General features: G+C 35.4%; 1 protein-coding gene across 1 annotated transcript in view; it reads left to right on the top strand.

The window, feature by feature from the left end:
* Window positions 1–17,144, top strand: part of LOC120623611 — a 51,541-nt gene that overhangs the window by 18,965 nt on the left and 15,432 nt on the right. The window contains exon 8 of the mRNA XM_039889675.1: window positions 11,609–11,738. Within this exon, the coding sequence (XP_039745609.1) occupies window positions 11,609–11,738 (130 nt within the window). The remainder of the gene's footprint in view (window positions 1–11,608; window positions 11,739–17,144) is intronic.

The following is a 17,144-nucleotide window of genomic DNA, read 5'->3' as shown; positions in this document are numbered from 1 at the left end:
ATGGAATTAGGATTACTCAATTTACCAAAATTCAAATCAATTACACAAGTGGATATAATCCTAAATCACTTTATATCTTAATTGCGTAAACCAACTGAGAAAATTACTAGTATATATACATATGTCTGAAGGGATATTTGAACTTTTTAAAGTAAATACATAAAATTTAAAATAGTGTACTTTTGCTCCTCAGACAATTGTTTTCTGACATAATACAACTTAATAGAGAAACGAGTTCATGTTATTTCAGTGATCCAATTAAAGTATGTATATTAAATACCTAATACCTGAGTTATATGCAATTAATTGAGCTAGAACAATAGAAATAGAATTGATTACATGTCGCCTAAAGCTATCGTATCAAAAGAGCCCGAACGAAGTCCAAACGGCGATACAACTTGGTAACAATGTTGACATTCAAAAATAAATCTTATCTGTATTAATTGAAAGTTTATTGGCATTCGGTCTGTATCGGTTAATCCGCAGATAGTGTCAACAACTTCTGCTGTGTCCTTTTGGAAATAATGTTTATCTTAACCCGGAATTAGCGAGTATTGGGTTTTTCTGTCAATTTTGAAATTATACTTCTTTTGGCGCGTTAGGGAAAAAGGATAAGAGTAATTTTTTACGATGCGCGCGAATACCATCACGAAAAACCGACACCCTGAAGTTAGCTATAGTCAACAACTTTGTTTTTCAGTAAAAGTTTTGACACTGTACACTTTGAATTGTCAAAGTCTGCGGGCTCATTCCGGTGATTTAATTGATTCAATTTTACAAACAAAAATCTCAAATTTTAATGATGAAACTTGGTTTTCCGATAATGAAATAAATAGATAGTGCATTTTAATAAATCTTTCAATGTATTAAATACCTTTTGCTATTGTTAAAGTAGTTTTTCTACAAACGCAGAATAAGGCGAAAGATAAAATTTTTGAAAAGATTTTTATTCTGTTACGCCAAAGAAATATGACTTCTATCGCGTGCACGTATATATACGGTTTTTTTTTAGTGCCAGCTCCAACCTGTTATAATTATTTTGAAGTAATGAGAAGCGTGGTGAATCCCTTTGTTCCCTGTTATCCCAGCAGTGGGACATTCGTCATCATCAAATCAACCCATTACCGGCATGACAAGGCACGGGTCTCCTCCCACAATCAAAAGGAGTAAAGGCCGTAGTCCACCACGCTGGCCCAGTGCGGATTGATGGACTCACTCTCCTTTGAGAACATTATGGAGAAATCTTTACGCATGCAGGTATCCTCACGATGTTTTCCTTCACCGTTGAAGCTTGTGATTTTTTTATTGCTTAAAACGCACATAACTTTGAAATGAAATGAAATGAAAATGAATTTTATTTCATAACTTTGAAAAGTTACTGGTGTGTGCTGGGATTTGGCCCCCCGAAAGAGTAGCTCCTACCGACTGGGTAACCACCACTAATAATATTAGTGAGACATAAACAGGCTGGGATTAGCGATGTTAAATAATGGATATGGAATAAAAGTACTAGGAATACATAAAATTGGACAAATGTACCACAAATTAAGAATTCGTAAAAACTATGAATAAATCATATTAGAGCAACCGAACACGGAATGAATATTAATTCTGTGTATATCAGTTAAGCCAGATTCTGGGCGTTAATAATTAGTTATGATATTTTCCATAAACAGCGTATACAACGTGAAACGAAATTACAAAATACTGTAGGAACCCTGTAAAAATATTAAATTGAAAGAAGCATACTTATTTTTCCATACAAACTAATTCAAAACATTTTAAGTGTTTACTTATGGCAACCCTATTGAATATAAAATACCGACACGCGCATAGTACCTACGCTACGCGACGCGTACCTAATAAAGTGACAGGAGTCACTTGATTTTACTTTTGCATGTGATGAAGGCTGAATCTAATTTCTTTTAGTAAAACTATTGTATTGGTTTCACAGATAAGTCTCGAGAGACGGTACATAATGTAATTCTTGAACCTTTGAAGTAAAATTTCGGTTTTCATTTACACGTTCTATATAATATGTCATACTTAACTTAATTATATTGCATATGAAAACTTGATATCCAACTGTATTAATTTTATTTACTGTTCCACCAAACGCAGACCTGGGAAGTAGGGCACTGGATAAGAGTTGAATGTTATCGGGACCCCAGTTGTTCTTGATTATTTTATCACATTATTATAATATCAGAATTGTAGAGCGAATATCGATGATTAAATTGCACAGCTGACTTGGTCAGATGATGGAAATACCGAGTTCCAATTTTTTCTTAACATCTTAAGTAGTGTGAAATAATTGGCTAGTTAGAAACAAGTTATCTATTGCCATAATAAAAGAGCGTCAATATCAGAATTATAAAAGTCATACGATAGAATTGGACAAATCTAGTTGAAAACTCGAGGACTATAGATGAGGATCGGAAGTTGGGAACTAAGAAAGCTTGCATTCATTAAGTTATTTACCAAAATCTAGGAGTATATTAGGAATAAAATATCCAAGATGACTGCGGATTGCGAAAAATTTGGTCGTTTGTCGTACCTACTAAGTATTTTTTTTACAAAAAAATTGTTTTTTTCTGGTTTTTTAAGACAAATAATAGGTTAATAATATAAATTAAGTAGGATCTTTATAAATAAATAACAGATTATCGATGATGGAAGAAGAATTTTTTTGAGCTTTTTGTGACAAAGATCGTCCGGGAAAGCACAACCGCCATGCTTATTTCTGCCGCTAAGCATTTGCAATGCTGTGTTCCGGTCCAAAGGGCGTGATTGCCAGTGTAATTACAAGCCCATGAGACTAAACGCGCCGTGTGGTGCCGGCAGATCAAAATACAGTTGTCACCACCCCAGCTCGTCCCGCTGGTGCCGTAAGAGATGTTTCTGTTGTGGGCTATATAAAGGTTTAACACCTACACCTCAGGTATAGGTGTTAAGATAGACACGGGGCGGCATGATTTCCGGATGTGTCTGGCATGCCCTCCGAAGAGCTGTAATGTAAATGGGCGATAATTTTCTTATAACCACTATGTCGTACATCTTCTTGGTCCCTCAAATAATACTATGTAAATATGTCAGCCTACAAGTAACATACTATTTTAATCGACAACGGACGATAACGAAATGCTTGATGCTTGAAATCAGATTGGCCTGATTTATGATTCCTATCACATAACAATGATGAAAACATTTACACATTTACAAACATCACATAATAATGATGGAACATTTTAGTGTAGTGAAAACACCACTAGTTTTTTTGTTGTCTTTAAACAGAGAAGTTAGGTATCACTTGAGTATTATTATTATTATTATTCTTAACTACTGCGCAATTGATTTAACTTTATTTTGAGCACATCAAAGATATTGCTGATACCCCACTGGCAGCGACGTCAACCTGATATCATATGATTTGGCGATAATGTGTGTCAATAGGTAATATTGAATTGCGCAATTTTTGGACTGTTTTAAACTATATCTGCTTGCGGCTTCGACCGCGTGTACTATTCGCGTCTATGTAACCCTACATCCCTACTAATGTTATACCTAAATGTAAAAGAAGGACAGACCAACCAACCTACATTTGCATATTCATAATCGACCTATTACCGGAGCAGGGATCTCCTTTCAGAATGAGAAGAGTTTAGGCCTTAGTCTACTATATAGGCCATGTGCAGATTGGTAGACTTCTTTGAAGACATTGTTGAGAACTCTCTGGTACAAGCAAGTTTAAGTAGTAGTAGAGTTTTTTGTGACAAGGCTTGTTCGTGGAAGTCATGCTTATTTCTGCCGCTAAGCAGCATAGTTGCAATGCTGTGTTCCGTTCTAAAGGGCATGGTTGCCGGAGTAATTACAGGCACATGTGGCTTAACACTACGCCTTAAATTAATGGACACAGGGCGGCGTGTTGTAGGACGTGGTCCTGGCATGCCCTGTGAAATGTTGCTCTGTTTATAGGCGATGGTTTTCCACTTATCATCAGGTGCCACTTGCCATTAAAAATGCAATTTTTGCAAAAAAAAATCCTTCTATTTGTTTTCCTACATCGTACAAAACAAGTCATTGCTTAAGATTCCCCAAAAGTTCGACAAGTTAGCCGGATTAGTTAGCGCCGGGGGTGAAGTCAGTCCCGAAAGGGAAGCCGAATGTTTTTCCGGGTAATATACGAGTATGTATCTGGTTCCTTATTCCAAGACCTAAGATACCGTAGTATCTATCCATCACAATAAAATTGATATTTTTTTGCAAAAAGTGGTTACAACAATATTGAAATTTAGATCTATCTCATTAGAACTGTGCATATTGAATTAAAAACTAGTCTACGTGCCTACTTTCTTTAATAATAAAACCAATAACGTAAACCACCACACCCATACACCCACTTAAACAGCAACGACAAATAAATGGACTATAACTATGGAGGGTAGAGGTAAGGAGGATCATCTGTTCATATGAAAAAGTGTCGTCAAAATGTATTAAATTAGGATGGCGCCACATTTGCATCAAGGTAACTCTTAAAAGAAGCGCCAAATATAAATATTGTTAGAGTAAGCTTGAAAAATAAACAAGGAAGTAAGGTTATATTTACCACAATATTTTGTACAACGTAAGTTGTTGAAATTCTCAATAATTAACTACTTTAGTCGATAATGACATTAAATTTTTTAACTCGGCATACTTCAATTCATCTACGATTGCTACATTCATACCATACCCTGTGCATCCACCAGCGACATTGTGGAGGATTGTTGAACTGTTATTTAGCGCATACAACTGGACACTTTTTCAACTTTTCTCCCATATAAGATGACTCTCCTTACCTCTACCCTCCATAACTATAACATAATCCATAAAAACACACTTCCTAAGTACCCTCCAATTTTAATATCGATCAGGTAGGCCACGGTTCTTGTTACTGACCTTGTTGGAATTCGAGGTCCAGATAAAATCAAATTTGGACCCTGCTTCGAGGTCCAACTGGCCGACCACCACCTCTTTTTGCGAAAAAGTCGTCAATGCAAAGCTCGGTTGCCGCATTAAAGACAGGACAAATCAACTCATTGACAAACCCATTTAAATTTCTTATAGTGAGGATGTGTCCTTGAATGGTATCAACTATCAGTGCAACGGTTACGTCGTACGAATTTTTTAATTTTTTTTTATTACGCACAATTAAATGTAAATGAAGATTGATGTGAGGAGCTTAACAGGATTTTGGGATTCATATCAGATCTAAACAGACAATCTTTAAGCCCGAAGAATTTAGCAACTAACATTCTGCAATCATAAATATCTCTAGATAAAAATTATAGCTCTCCATTATCCCTAACATTTAAACCATAATTTTAATGCATTAGTTGTCAAAATCATTGACATCATCAGGCGATTACAATCTTATAGCTGGGCCTCTAACAGTGGCGTGCATATACTCGTAGTTTATGACCAGGGTATAAAGTAGGAAGATGGCATTAAATGGAAAAATTTCCCTACTGTAAGAGTTATATTAAAGAATAACGGTAGGCAGTGCTTGTTCCCCGGGGGTCTAACAAAGCCAACAAGAGGGACATGCTGTGGTGGTTTTTAGTTTGGGTAGACCCCCTTTAGAGGAGTCTCACATAATCTCCGTCCTGCCCAAAGGTCGGAGCAATAAGCTTTTTTACCACGCCAAAAAAAAAGGTAGGCAGTGCTTTTACGAATGTATTAAATGCATGCCACTGGCCTCTAAGTAACAGTTCCTCGCGGTTTTTGTTCTTCCCCCGTTAACAATGAATAATGGGTAATAGCTAAGATTCCATAGTATCCATCCATCACAATTTTGCAAAAAGTGGTCACACCAATATTGGACTTTAGATCTATCCCATTAGAACCGTGCATTTTGAGAATAAAAACTAGCCTATCTGTCTACTTTCGGTAATAACAATACCAATAACATAAACCACCACCGCCACCACAAACACCCATACACCCACTTGAACAGCAACGAAAAATTTTACCTCTGTATAATACACTATTGATATAGAATACTTACAAAAGGCAGATCGCCTGCATCGCAATTCGTTTCATTGAATGCAAATCATAAACGTTACAGATAAACAAATCGTTTGATGCACTGCACCAGGAATCTACGTCAATAGGGTGATTTAATTGATCATGATGCAATGAATATTTGTCTTTGTGCAAAATGCAATACAGTAGGTACCTAAATAATTTTCTTCAAATCATTTTTCAATTATTTATTTATCAACTTACCAGAGAATACTATCTATAACATTTCGTTGTTTAAACATTATTATGTAGAATGTATCTAAACTGTTTTCATATATTCTTATTTTACAAATTAATGTTATCAAGTATAATAGATATACCACAGAGCAACGTTCGTGTGTTCAGTCAGACAACACAAGTTACAACAGATTCGCAGGGTGATTACGTATCTCGCGACAGGTTTGCGACAGGCGCAAATCTCGCGATCACTGCTGTCAAACGTCACTTTTGTATATTTATTGTATTGAAAACTGAAGTTTGACAGCAGTGATCAGTGAGCAGTGATTGAAGATTTACGCCTGTCGCTAACCTGTCGCGAGATACGTAATCACATTGCCGTTCTCTCAGCTATGACGTTAAGGGTGTGAATCGCCTTGTTGAGCAAGTTGGTGCGCGCCTCTTTTATTAACTATAAAATCCTGATTTTAATCTTTTCTAATATTATAAATACGACAGTGTGCATGTTCGTTCGTTTGTTTGTCCCCTCACCCCCTAAATAAGCAACGAATCGACTTAATTTTCGGCATGGAAGGGATGGAGAGTAACATAGGCTACTATTTAGTTCTGGAAAAAACCTCTTCAAAATTCGAAAACATCGTGGGGTGCAGCAAGTTATTCTGAACGATGAAAACCTAGTGGTTATGACTACAGCCTCCAACCGCTTTGAAAAGGAATATTTTTTTCCCTTTTTTGGAGAAATTTTCATTGATTTTCTATGTGTTTTCCTTTTACGCATCGGTTGCCTGGAAGAAATCGCTATGTAGCGATAAGGCCACCAAATTGTACTCTCTTGCTATGTATTTATGTCTCTGTAACTACTTTTTTTCTTTGGTGTACAATAAAAGTGTATTCAATCATTCATTCATTCATTGATGACTGGTGGGTGGGCACGGCTAGGCACCACTGGGTGTGCATACAGGGTATGCACAGGGTATGCAAGCTAAGCGGGTATATAATATAAAATGAAAAAATCTCCAGTAAGGATAGGCTCTGCAAGAGTTATTAAAAGCCTACCCTTAATTTTTTTTAACTCGTACTGTCACCACTCTACCGACAAAGACGTGCCGCTAAGCGATTTAGAGTTCTGGTACGATATCGCGTACTATACTAACTGCTATACCTCTAACAGGTTAACCCGTTACAATCTCAGATTGCATCATCACTTGCTATCAGATGAGATTGCAATTTATTGCAAAGAGTAACATGTTGCTGAATAAAAAAAAATACTCCGTTCCTATTGGTCGTCGCGTGGTGTTATAATGCAGCTTAAAGCCTTCTTCGATTAATGTACTATCAATAACAAAAGTATATTTTTAAATCGAACCACGAATGTTTCTAGGAATAGAAGTTCAACCAAAAAAAATTCTTAGTTTTTTATTCTTAGGGGGCGTCCATAAATTACGTGAGGTGTTTAAGGGGGGGAGGGGGTCGAGTCAAATCTCATCTAATCTTACGTTGGAGAGAGGGGGGGTCTCGGCAAATATCACGCAATTTTTTTTCTGATTGAAACAAAAAAAAATTATACTATTTTTACGGTACAGTGTAACCCGTCCTTTGTTTTCGCGCCACTATCAGCTGAACGCGCGACTCGATGAACGAGAGCGTACGAGCTGAGTGGCAGCGACACACGGGCAGGTTCCAACCTGCTTTGTTTATTCTTGTAAATGTTTTACTCGACTCAGTGCATGCTCTTACTAATTTAAAATGAGTTATCAAGATTTTTATAACGCATACGTAAAAAGATACGTCTATAAGACGAAGAAATCCTGCCAGGACGATGTAATACAATTATGGAATACAGCGAAGCAAAAATTCCCGAAGAAAGAAGAGTTAATACATCACATTCAACATGAGATTGAACGGCTTCGCTATTGCCCAAGTGTACGTGATGATTTAGAGAAAAGATGCTGCGGTATTTACTTTGCATCTAGCACAAGAGCTGCAGAGCACAGGCGATCAGCCCACATTGCACCAGCTAAGCAAGCGCGTATGTTTCGCAAAGTGCGACCCTCACGGATTGTCACAAGACGAGCTAATGAGTTACTTTGTGCAAGTGCCAATGGCTTAGAGTGGCTAGATCAGAACGAAGTTGAAGAAGCAGATGATTTTACTGAAAATCATATGGACATGTTGGTTCCAATAGTCTCTCTTGAGACCGTGCATGATTTCCATGGACTGAATTAGAGTAGATATTCTTTTTTTAATCACAGTAGTTACGATTTAAGTATTCTATTGTTAAATTTTTATTACACTTATAATTAAACTCTCAGCAATATTGATTACTAGTCTTGAATAGTCGTAAATAAAAGCATGAAGCAAATTTGTTTTTTTCTTATTACAATAACAATCCAACGCGTTTACGTAAGAAACTCACATTTTGAAAAATCTCACGTGAGATTGGGGGATGGGGGAGGGGGTTGAATGAAATCTCACGACATCTCACCAGGGGGGGAGGGAGGGGCAGAAAATTTAAGAAAACACCTCACGTAATTTATGGACGCCCCCTTATCTTTATATATATAATTCTTGTGTGCGTGTGTATGTCACTGAACTCCTCCTAAACGGCTGGACCGATTTGAATGATTTTTTTGGTATGCGTTTGGGTGGCACCTTGGATGGTTTAGATTCACAAATCAGCCCGACAGATGGCGCTGGGGTCCGCTAGTAGATGTATAAATTGGGTATCTCACTTAGCAACATTTCCAAAATTACAAACATATTTAAAGTACTCATTGTAACTAATTACCTTACTCTACGGAAATGACAAATGCATATATTATTGTAATCAATTTTCAAGTAGGTACGAAAGGGTTACGTATTCAATTGATATAATTTATATCATATATTAGTTTAAATGTATTATTGTGATATGGTGTTGAGTGATAGATAAAATAACTTATTGTTAAATTTAACTTCAAGTTATGTTCAGTTTAACCCGTACAGATTGTTAAAATAACAATAACATGATTTATAGTAATTAATGAACATCGTATGATCATAACTAGGTATATACCTAATCTATACTTATATCATAAAGAGGGAAGTTTTGTTTGTTTGTTTGTTCTTTATCCAATAGGCTCCGAAACTACTGGAAAGATTTTTAAGCAAAGATACTACCTTTATTTAACGAAGTTCTTTAAATTAGAGATCCGTAAGAGAATATACAATAAGAAAACTAAAGTAGCAAATTTTGGCTAAGTTTTTGGCAGTGAGAAAACTTTTGATAATATATAAAAGTTATGTAGGTGCTACATCAATAAAGTACTTATACCTTCAAAAAATCCCCGGATATATAAACTTAACCCCCAACGACTTTCAAGATAGTGTACATTTTCATACTAGTCAAGCCTTTTTATTTGATACCAATGTTGTGGGAGTTGTGAAAAAATATGTAATCCGCCATTTTGTGGTTGCGGCCATCTTGGATTTTAAATGTATCATAGCATATAGTAATTTAATAGTCAAGCTCTTTCATTTTATACCCATATTGAGGGGGTTGAGAAAAATATGTAAGAACATTCCAAAACCAAAATAAATTCATACGTTCGTGCAATACGAAGCCACAGAATGTCTAACATACAGACACGACAAAGTTAGAACACCCCGTAGTTTTTGGTCGGGGGTTCAAACTAATAAACGCTGACGTTGTCGCGGGCAGCTACTAGTGTCACATAACTTCGTTATTGTTTCTGCAGATATGAACAATTATGTCGACGCAGCTGATTGCACACATATCTGGGTTAAATTTAATAATTTTGCGCATTTCACTTACGCAATGGAAACCTTGGAGAAATTATATAATACGAATAATCGTAGCTGCTTAGATACTTTTAGGATTTTGACGTATACCACTTTCTATGATCGTTATGATGATTTCTAAGATCTTTTTCTGGCGCAGCGGTGAGCGCTGTGAATTTAAGTAAGACATCCCGCGTTTGATTCCTGGCAGGGCCAATTCTGGTCTGGTCTGGTGGGAGGCTTTGGCCGTGGCTAGTTACCACCCTACCTAGTAGGGTAGGTTGTTCCTGTGCGCGTAGAAACATTTTAGGGGGTAAAACTACAATACTCTCTAACAGGTTAGCCCGCCACCAGGTGAGATTGCAGTCAAGGGATAACTTGTAGTGGAATAAAAAAAATTATTATAACTCTTTATTTGTACACCACATTAAGAACTCTACAAGAAAAAAAGAAACATAAAAACAGAAGTAGAATACAAAAGGCGGCCTTATCGCTTAGTAGCGATCTCTGCCAGGCAACCTTAGAATTAGGAAAAAAAAGAGGAGAAGTAACTGCAGGTGGTACAAAATATATAATAAATACATACGAATATCTAAATACTAATACATAAACTAATATACACAAATACATCTGGTTTATAATAAATATTTAAAAAAAAAAACTAAGAATAAACTATAAACCATACAATATATACATAGTTAGATAAAAGTAAATAAATACTATTAAACAAAAACAGTAATACATCTAGTATATAATAAATATTAAAAAAAAACTAAGAATAAACTATAAACCATATAATATATACATACTTATATAAAAGTAAATAAATACTATTAAACAAAAATAGTAATACATCTAGTATATAATAAATATTAAAAAAATAAAAAATAAGAATAAACTATAAACCATATAATATATACATACTTAGATAAAAGTAAATAAATACTATTAAACAAAAATATATTATCCAAGCCTTCAAATCTCTCACAGAAGAGAGTGGAGGCGTGTGCCAGTGGGATGCTAATAGTCAAAATGGCACTGTTGCAAAGGTGAATCCAGTGCTGCACATCCCGAGTCTAATGTCGTGGTGTCGGATTGTCTTTTTTTAATCTTTTAATCCAGTACAAGTTAGCCTTCCGTCTTCTTTATAGCTAAAGCTAATAAATAAATTGTATTAGTCCCCGGATGAGTTCTGTCACAAAAAGTAGGACAGAACTCATCCGGAGACTACCGCCATGCTTATCGCTGCTGTCAAGTAGCATTGCTGTGCTCAAGTCTGAAGGGCGTATTTCCGGTTAATAAAAAAAAAGGAGACGTTCATTGGGATCAGACGGCCGATTGGCGCAGTTGGTAGCGATCTTGCTCTCTGAATCCAAGGCCGTGGGCTCGATTCCCATAACTCGAAAATGTTTGTGTGATGAACATGAAAGTTTTTCAGTGTCTATAAGTATTTACGTACATCTTATCACCAATAACACAGGCTACGCTTACATTGGGGCTAGATGGCGATGTGTGTGTTGTAGTAATATATTTATTTATTTATTGGTTGACGCGATTATGATGATATATTAAGTTGTCATGGTTCCAGGCGGGCGAGCGAGCTACGTGTGACCTACGGAGATGTGCCGGCCGATACAGACACCTTCGAGCACATACTCAACGTCACAACACATAACGACGCTCTTCTGGCCTACTACTACCTCGACAGTGACAATAAGGTATGGTGGACTCTTTTAAAGGACGATATTTTATTTTATTCTTGAGATGTTTCGAGAAGGTTAGTTTTTAGGATTATTTAAACGATAAAAAAGCTTGGGTGAGAATTGCTCTAACTTCATAGCCGAATATTAATTAACTGTGAGATGGTGATAACAAAAAAAGATTACCCGGCTAGTTAGTTGAGGGCTGAGTTAGACCATATGCGCGTTTGGAACCCTCGTATCTTTAGTTTTAAGTTGGCGAACAAAGTTATCATCCGCTTACAATTATTTAGATATATATGTATGAACGCTTCATAAGTGCCTCTGATAGGCCTACATGAACAATGAAATTTTGAATTTGGATTTCTGAACTTTTCGAATTGAATCTTAGCACGCACATCTGAACTTTTTTAAGTTACGTGCGTTTTAACCGTATATAATATCACTTGCTTGCTGCAATCCCCTTTTTTACTTAACCTTGGAATTGCCTTAATCAGAATCCTAGTGATTTAGGTGATTCCTAGAAAAAAAAACTCGATTCCTTATGTGAAGTCTTAAGACATTAGGCGCCGTCTAAAGTTATACAAAACCGATTCCTGCCGAATCGTAAAGTTTAGGGGAGTCGTAAACTGACACTTTACAAATAAAATAAAATATAAACTAGTTTTTTTAATAACCTTAAATCCATACGAAATATGAAAAATATGATAATACAAAAACAAAATACCACACCTTGTGTCAACAACCAGGGACAGTTAGGTTATATGAGTTGCATAGTGAAAATCGCACGGTGGTAGGTAAATGTTTGTCAAGGAATCTTCTTTCATTAGGAGTTTCTTACTTAGGCATTGCCTTGTCCGTTGTTAGTGAAAAAAAAACAAGTATCATACGAAATATCAAGCCTACCGTCTTGCATAATAAATAAACTATCGAATGCAAAAGAGATTTTCCAAATCCGTTTGGAAGTTCCAGTCAGCTTCTCTCTGTAGCTGATTTCAATATTTTGATTTGCTTTCTCGGAAAATAGGAAATAACATCAGGGCATCAATAGTATTTAACCCGCATCGCAATCTTACCCTTTTATCTCCCGCCAATCAACGTGTCAGCAGCTGTGACGTATTATCGCGAGAGATGCTTACACGACGCGACCTGCGGGTTATCTTAACGAGTATAGAAGATATCGCACGATCAGAATCTTCTGGAAACTAAAATAAGAATACCGGTTAAATGCCAGTTGCATTTGCACACGAAGACAAAACAAAAAACATCCTGTGCAACACATACCCGGCCGAAGTGAAACTTCTCTTCTTCTCTCTTCTGAAAAGCATACGAGATGAGAATGAGATTGAGTATTATTTCCCAATATTAAAAAAAAATTTATAACTTTAATATACAATATTATTTTATTAGGAACACTTTACAAATAAAATGATAAATATAAATATTATATAATATATTAAATTTAATAAAATATTTAAAAATACAGTAATAATGATATTTTTTTATTTTAAGCATCCCCAATAAAGTCGGTTTCCCTACTATACAATGTCTTACATATGTTTTAAAGTTCATAAAATTATTGAATTAAAAAAAAATTACTTCGCCCAAACTCACCCCCAGTTATATTATATAATGAATTTATTTCAAATATTGTATTATACAACAGTATGAATTGCGCTAAATAAATTGAAATTACATGTTAGTCAGTTTCCATGGTACTTGAAATACTAAACAAAATGTGTAATCTATTCTATCTCATACTCTCCCATACATTTATCCATTTCTTTCTTTAACGTGACGCATTTTCATTTCATCGAGTATAATCAAAATCACAACGATTCTAAAGAAGTTTCACTTAAAACAACATTTCTTGCACAAACGAACAAATTTTCTGTACCTTCTCTGAAAATCGGGATAAAACAACACATGATGTAAACAAGTATCCTTGATGATAATATCTGAACTACACTCGCATCGAGACATAACGCTATTTCCTTACGTGACGTTTTCTCAACTCCTACCGCAAACTGCGTTCAGAAACCTCATTTCAAACATCGATTCTTTTCAAATTTGTAGTAGCGGAAATATTGATATTAGAAAAATATCGCTGCCACAGACCGACAATTCGAACCCATCAATCAAGTTTTTTCGTGGGGGCAGCACTGTGAGGTCTCGGAACAACCTGGTATATATTGCAGAGTACGCGCTATAGCATACGTCGATAAGTTATCAAAAAGGTAGCTGTTTTTACGCGCAAGTGTTTTTATGTTATATAAATCGACAATGTGGTAAAATTGTGACGTGAGTCGGTGATAACGTTATCGAAGCACGTTTGTTGTTTTTAGGTTTCCGCACCTGTTCGTGGAAAAACGGATCTCTTATGGGATCTGTTTTGTTTGTCTTTCCTACTATCATAATTAAATCTTGAAAGGTTTTGATTTTTTTTTATATACGAGTACCTACTACGACAATACACACATCGCCTTCTAGCCCAAAGTAAGCGTAGCTTGTGTAATAGGTACCAAGATGACTGATGAATATTTTTATGAATAATATACATAAATACTTAGAATATACATATAACTACCCAGACACTGAAAAACATTCATGCTCATCACACAAACATAATATCCTTCTTTTGGAGCTTCAATCATCCACTGTGTCCAACTATCAATTACGTAAACGTTGAACATCACAAGTGACCGTCCCGGGGACCTACTTCAGTTTCACCTTGACTATCACTAATAAGGAGTAAAAATCGTTAAAGGAAGAGTCCAGTTTATACTATGCAGGGGTAACCAAGAAAACTTCATGGTAACCCCTTCAGTTCTAGCCATTCTTCCCCCATAACGTAATACCCCATGCCCTTTGTTACCAAATAGCCATATACAAATCGAAAATATGACGTGGGAGGATGATAACGTTATCAAAACGAGGTTTTTTTTTTGCGAGTTAATGTATTCTCAAAGCCACATTTTATATTTATAAAACAAAGTGTTTTTTTTAATTATTAGGTATAAATATACAAAATGTTTGATTATATCATAAAAAATGTAAGGTTAAGGTTATCGTATAGGTTTTTGTCTTTTTGCATTATTTTTTTCTAATAATATGCAAGTTCTCTTGACGTTATTGTCTTGTCTTTATCATTTATGTTTAATGTACCATTACCTAACTATTTTTAGAAATTCGGTATAGTTACAAACTCACAATAGTGAAAAAAAAACATCAATTTAAAAGTTCACACTGTTTGGATATACGTCCATGTTTATTTAAATAGCAAGTGAATATACGTGACAATTTTTATTCCTTCATTTTATTTGTCCTAATCGAGAAGTATGGCCGCTATACGTACATATAACATTCATACACCTTTGGAGAAAATATTTCACCGATTATAGGTATACAAATTAACGTTGTCTGTATAGGTAATCTTCTACCCGTCAGTGAAAGTTTCCGTCAAAATTAGTTTTCCCACAAATTTTATGTTTTTTTTTTTTTTTTTTCTTTTTATTTGTATTTTGTGGTTGGGTTTCCTCGCGATTTTTTACATCAAAACCAACGACAAAATCCAACGAAATCATTGTTAAATAAATAAAAATAAATTGCTTGAACAAAAAACGCGTATAACTTCGAAAAAATGTAGGTGCGAGACTGAATTTGGTACCCCTAAAAGGGAGATCGAAGTCTTACCCATAAGGCTATCACAGCTTATTTGCATTAATATATCACTAGATTCTGAGGACGCAAATGCAATATTTATAGCTGTTTTTATGCATTAATTGTTAGGTATATTGCTTTGTAAGACTTTGGTCTATGATTAACGCCAACCTTTAACACTGCATCGATAGCGGTCCCTTTGTCGACACCCCGGTGTTTACGAGTTACGTTACGGATGTTTCACTGCGCAGTTAACGTGCCCAGGATTACATAGTTGTGTCAAAAACCTACTTGTTTACCTATATTTTAGCTTGCTGTAAAAAATTGCAGACTTTGGTCTTTACTCTATAGCATCTACAGACGTGCCAACAAGTCTGTGTATATATCTGTGAATCCATTTAAAATGTATAAAAAAAAGCGTCCGGCGTTTAATTAAAATTTTAGCTATCTGTTATATGTTCAAATATAAAATTTATAGTTGTAGTTTGTAGGTTCTTACTCGTCATTATCAATCCACCGGCCTACTAAAGGGCACACGTCTCTCCTCAGAATGGCATATGTGCACCAAGCTTGCGAAGTGCGGAGAACATTATGGAGAACTCTCAGTCATGCAGTTTTCCTCACGATGTTTTCCTTCACCGTTGGTAATATTAAATTGTTTAAAACTCACTTGACTCCGAGAATTTAGAAGTACGTGTCGGGGATCGAACTCGAACCACCCGAAAGAGAGTCCGAAGTCTTAAACACTACGCTGTCTGTAGGTACCCTGGACTGATGTTATAAAACGAGTCGCAGGAAGTCGCTAACTTTTTTCAACGCTGTCTATTTAATAAAACACAGATATATCATGAAATAAAGATTGGATGTTGGAATGTCTGTAAATGCTTTATTGTTTACCAGTCAAAACAATTGCGCAGTAACTAGCTCCAATGCACAGATGTGTCATATTATATTATCATAAATAACATGCTCCTCAGATTTGCATTATACCTATAAACTTTAATACCCTTAAGCGAACGAAACGCAATTGCTACGACAATTTTTGGTTATTTGGTATACTTACTTTTTATTATTTATTAAACTCTTTATTTGTATACCACAACATTAACATATACAAAATATAATAAAAACAGAAACATAAAGAAAGAAGTAGAATAGTTATCTTAGTTATTACAGTACAAATATCATATCAAAGCCTAACAACCTACCTAACATATCAAGCCAAAATATATTGCTAAAAAAGATTGTCTGCTGCTAGCTGCATTTGCCAGCGAAATTTTTTGCGTGGTAATTATTATGGGAGATCGGTTTTTATATCGACTAAAATATAGCTACATAGTAGTTTTAGTTTCCACGTTGTTTTCCTAATAATCACAGGTATATTAAATACTAGATGTGCCCTGCGGCTTCGCTCGCGTAATTTTGGGAGGCAGCGCACTGCTACATAGTATACACCTATATTTGAAATTTTTAGTTTTTTTTACATTTTCTTATATTATGTAATTTTTTTTTCAATAAAAAGTATACTATTTATTTTAACATTCACATTTAAAATATTAGTAGGGATTATAACAACTGTAAGTTGGCACGTCTATATATACTGAACTGTTTACGAGTCGAGACAATTGCGCAGTAACGAGGCCCAGTGCACAGATGTGTCATATTATATTATCATAAATAACGTGCTCGGCAGATATGCATATAAATTATAATGACCTCAAGTGAACGAAACGCAATTGCTACCGACATTTATTGTTATTTGGT

The sequence above is a fragment of the Pararge aegeria genome, chromosome 5 (assembly GCF_905163445.1).
Source record: "Pararge aegeria chromosome 5, ilParAegt1.1, whole genome shotgun sequence".
Classification (NCBI taxonomy): domain Eukaryota; kingdom Metazoa; phylum Arthropoda; class Insecta; order Lepidoptera; family Nymphalidae; genus Pararge; species Pararge aegeria.
This window is presented reverse-complemented; position numbering and strand designations above follow the sequence as displayed.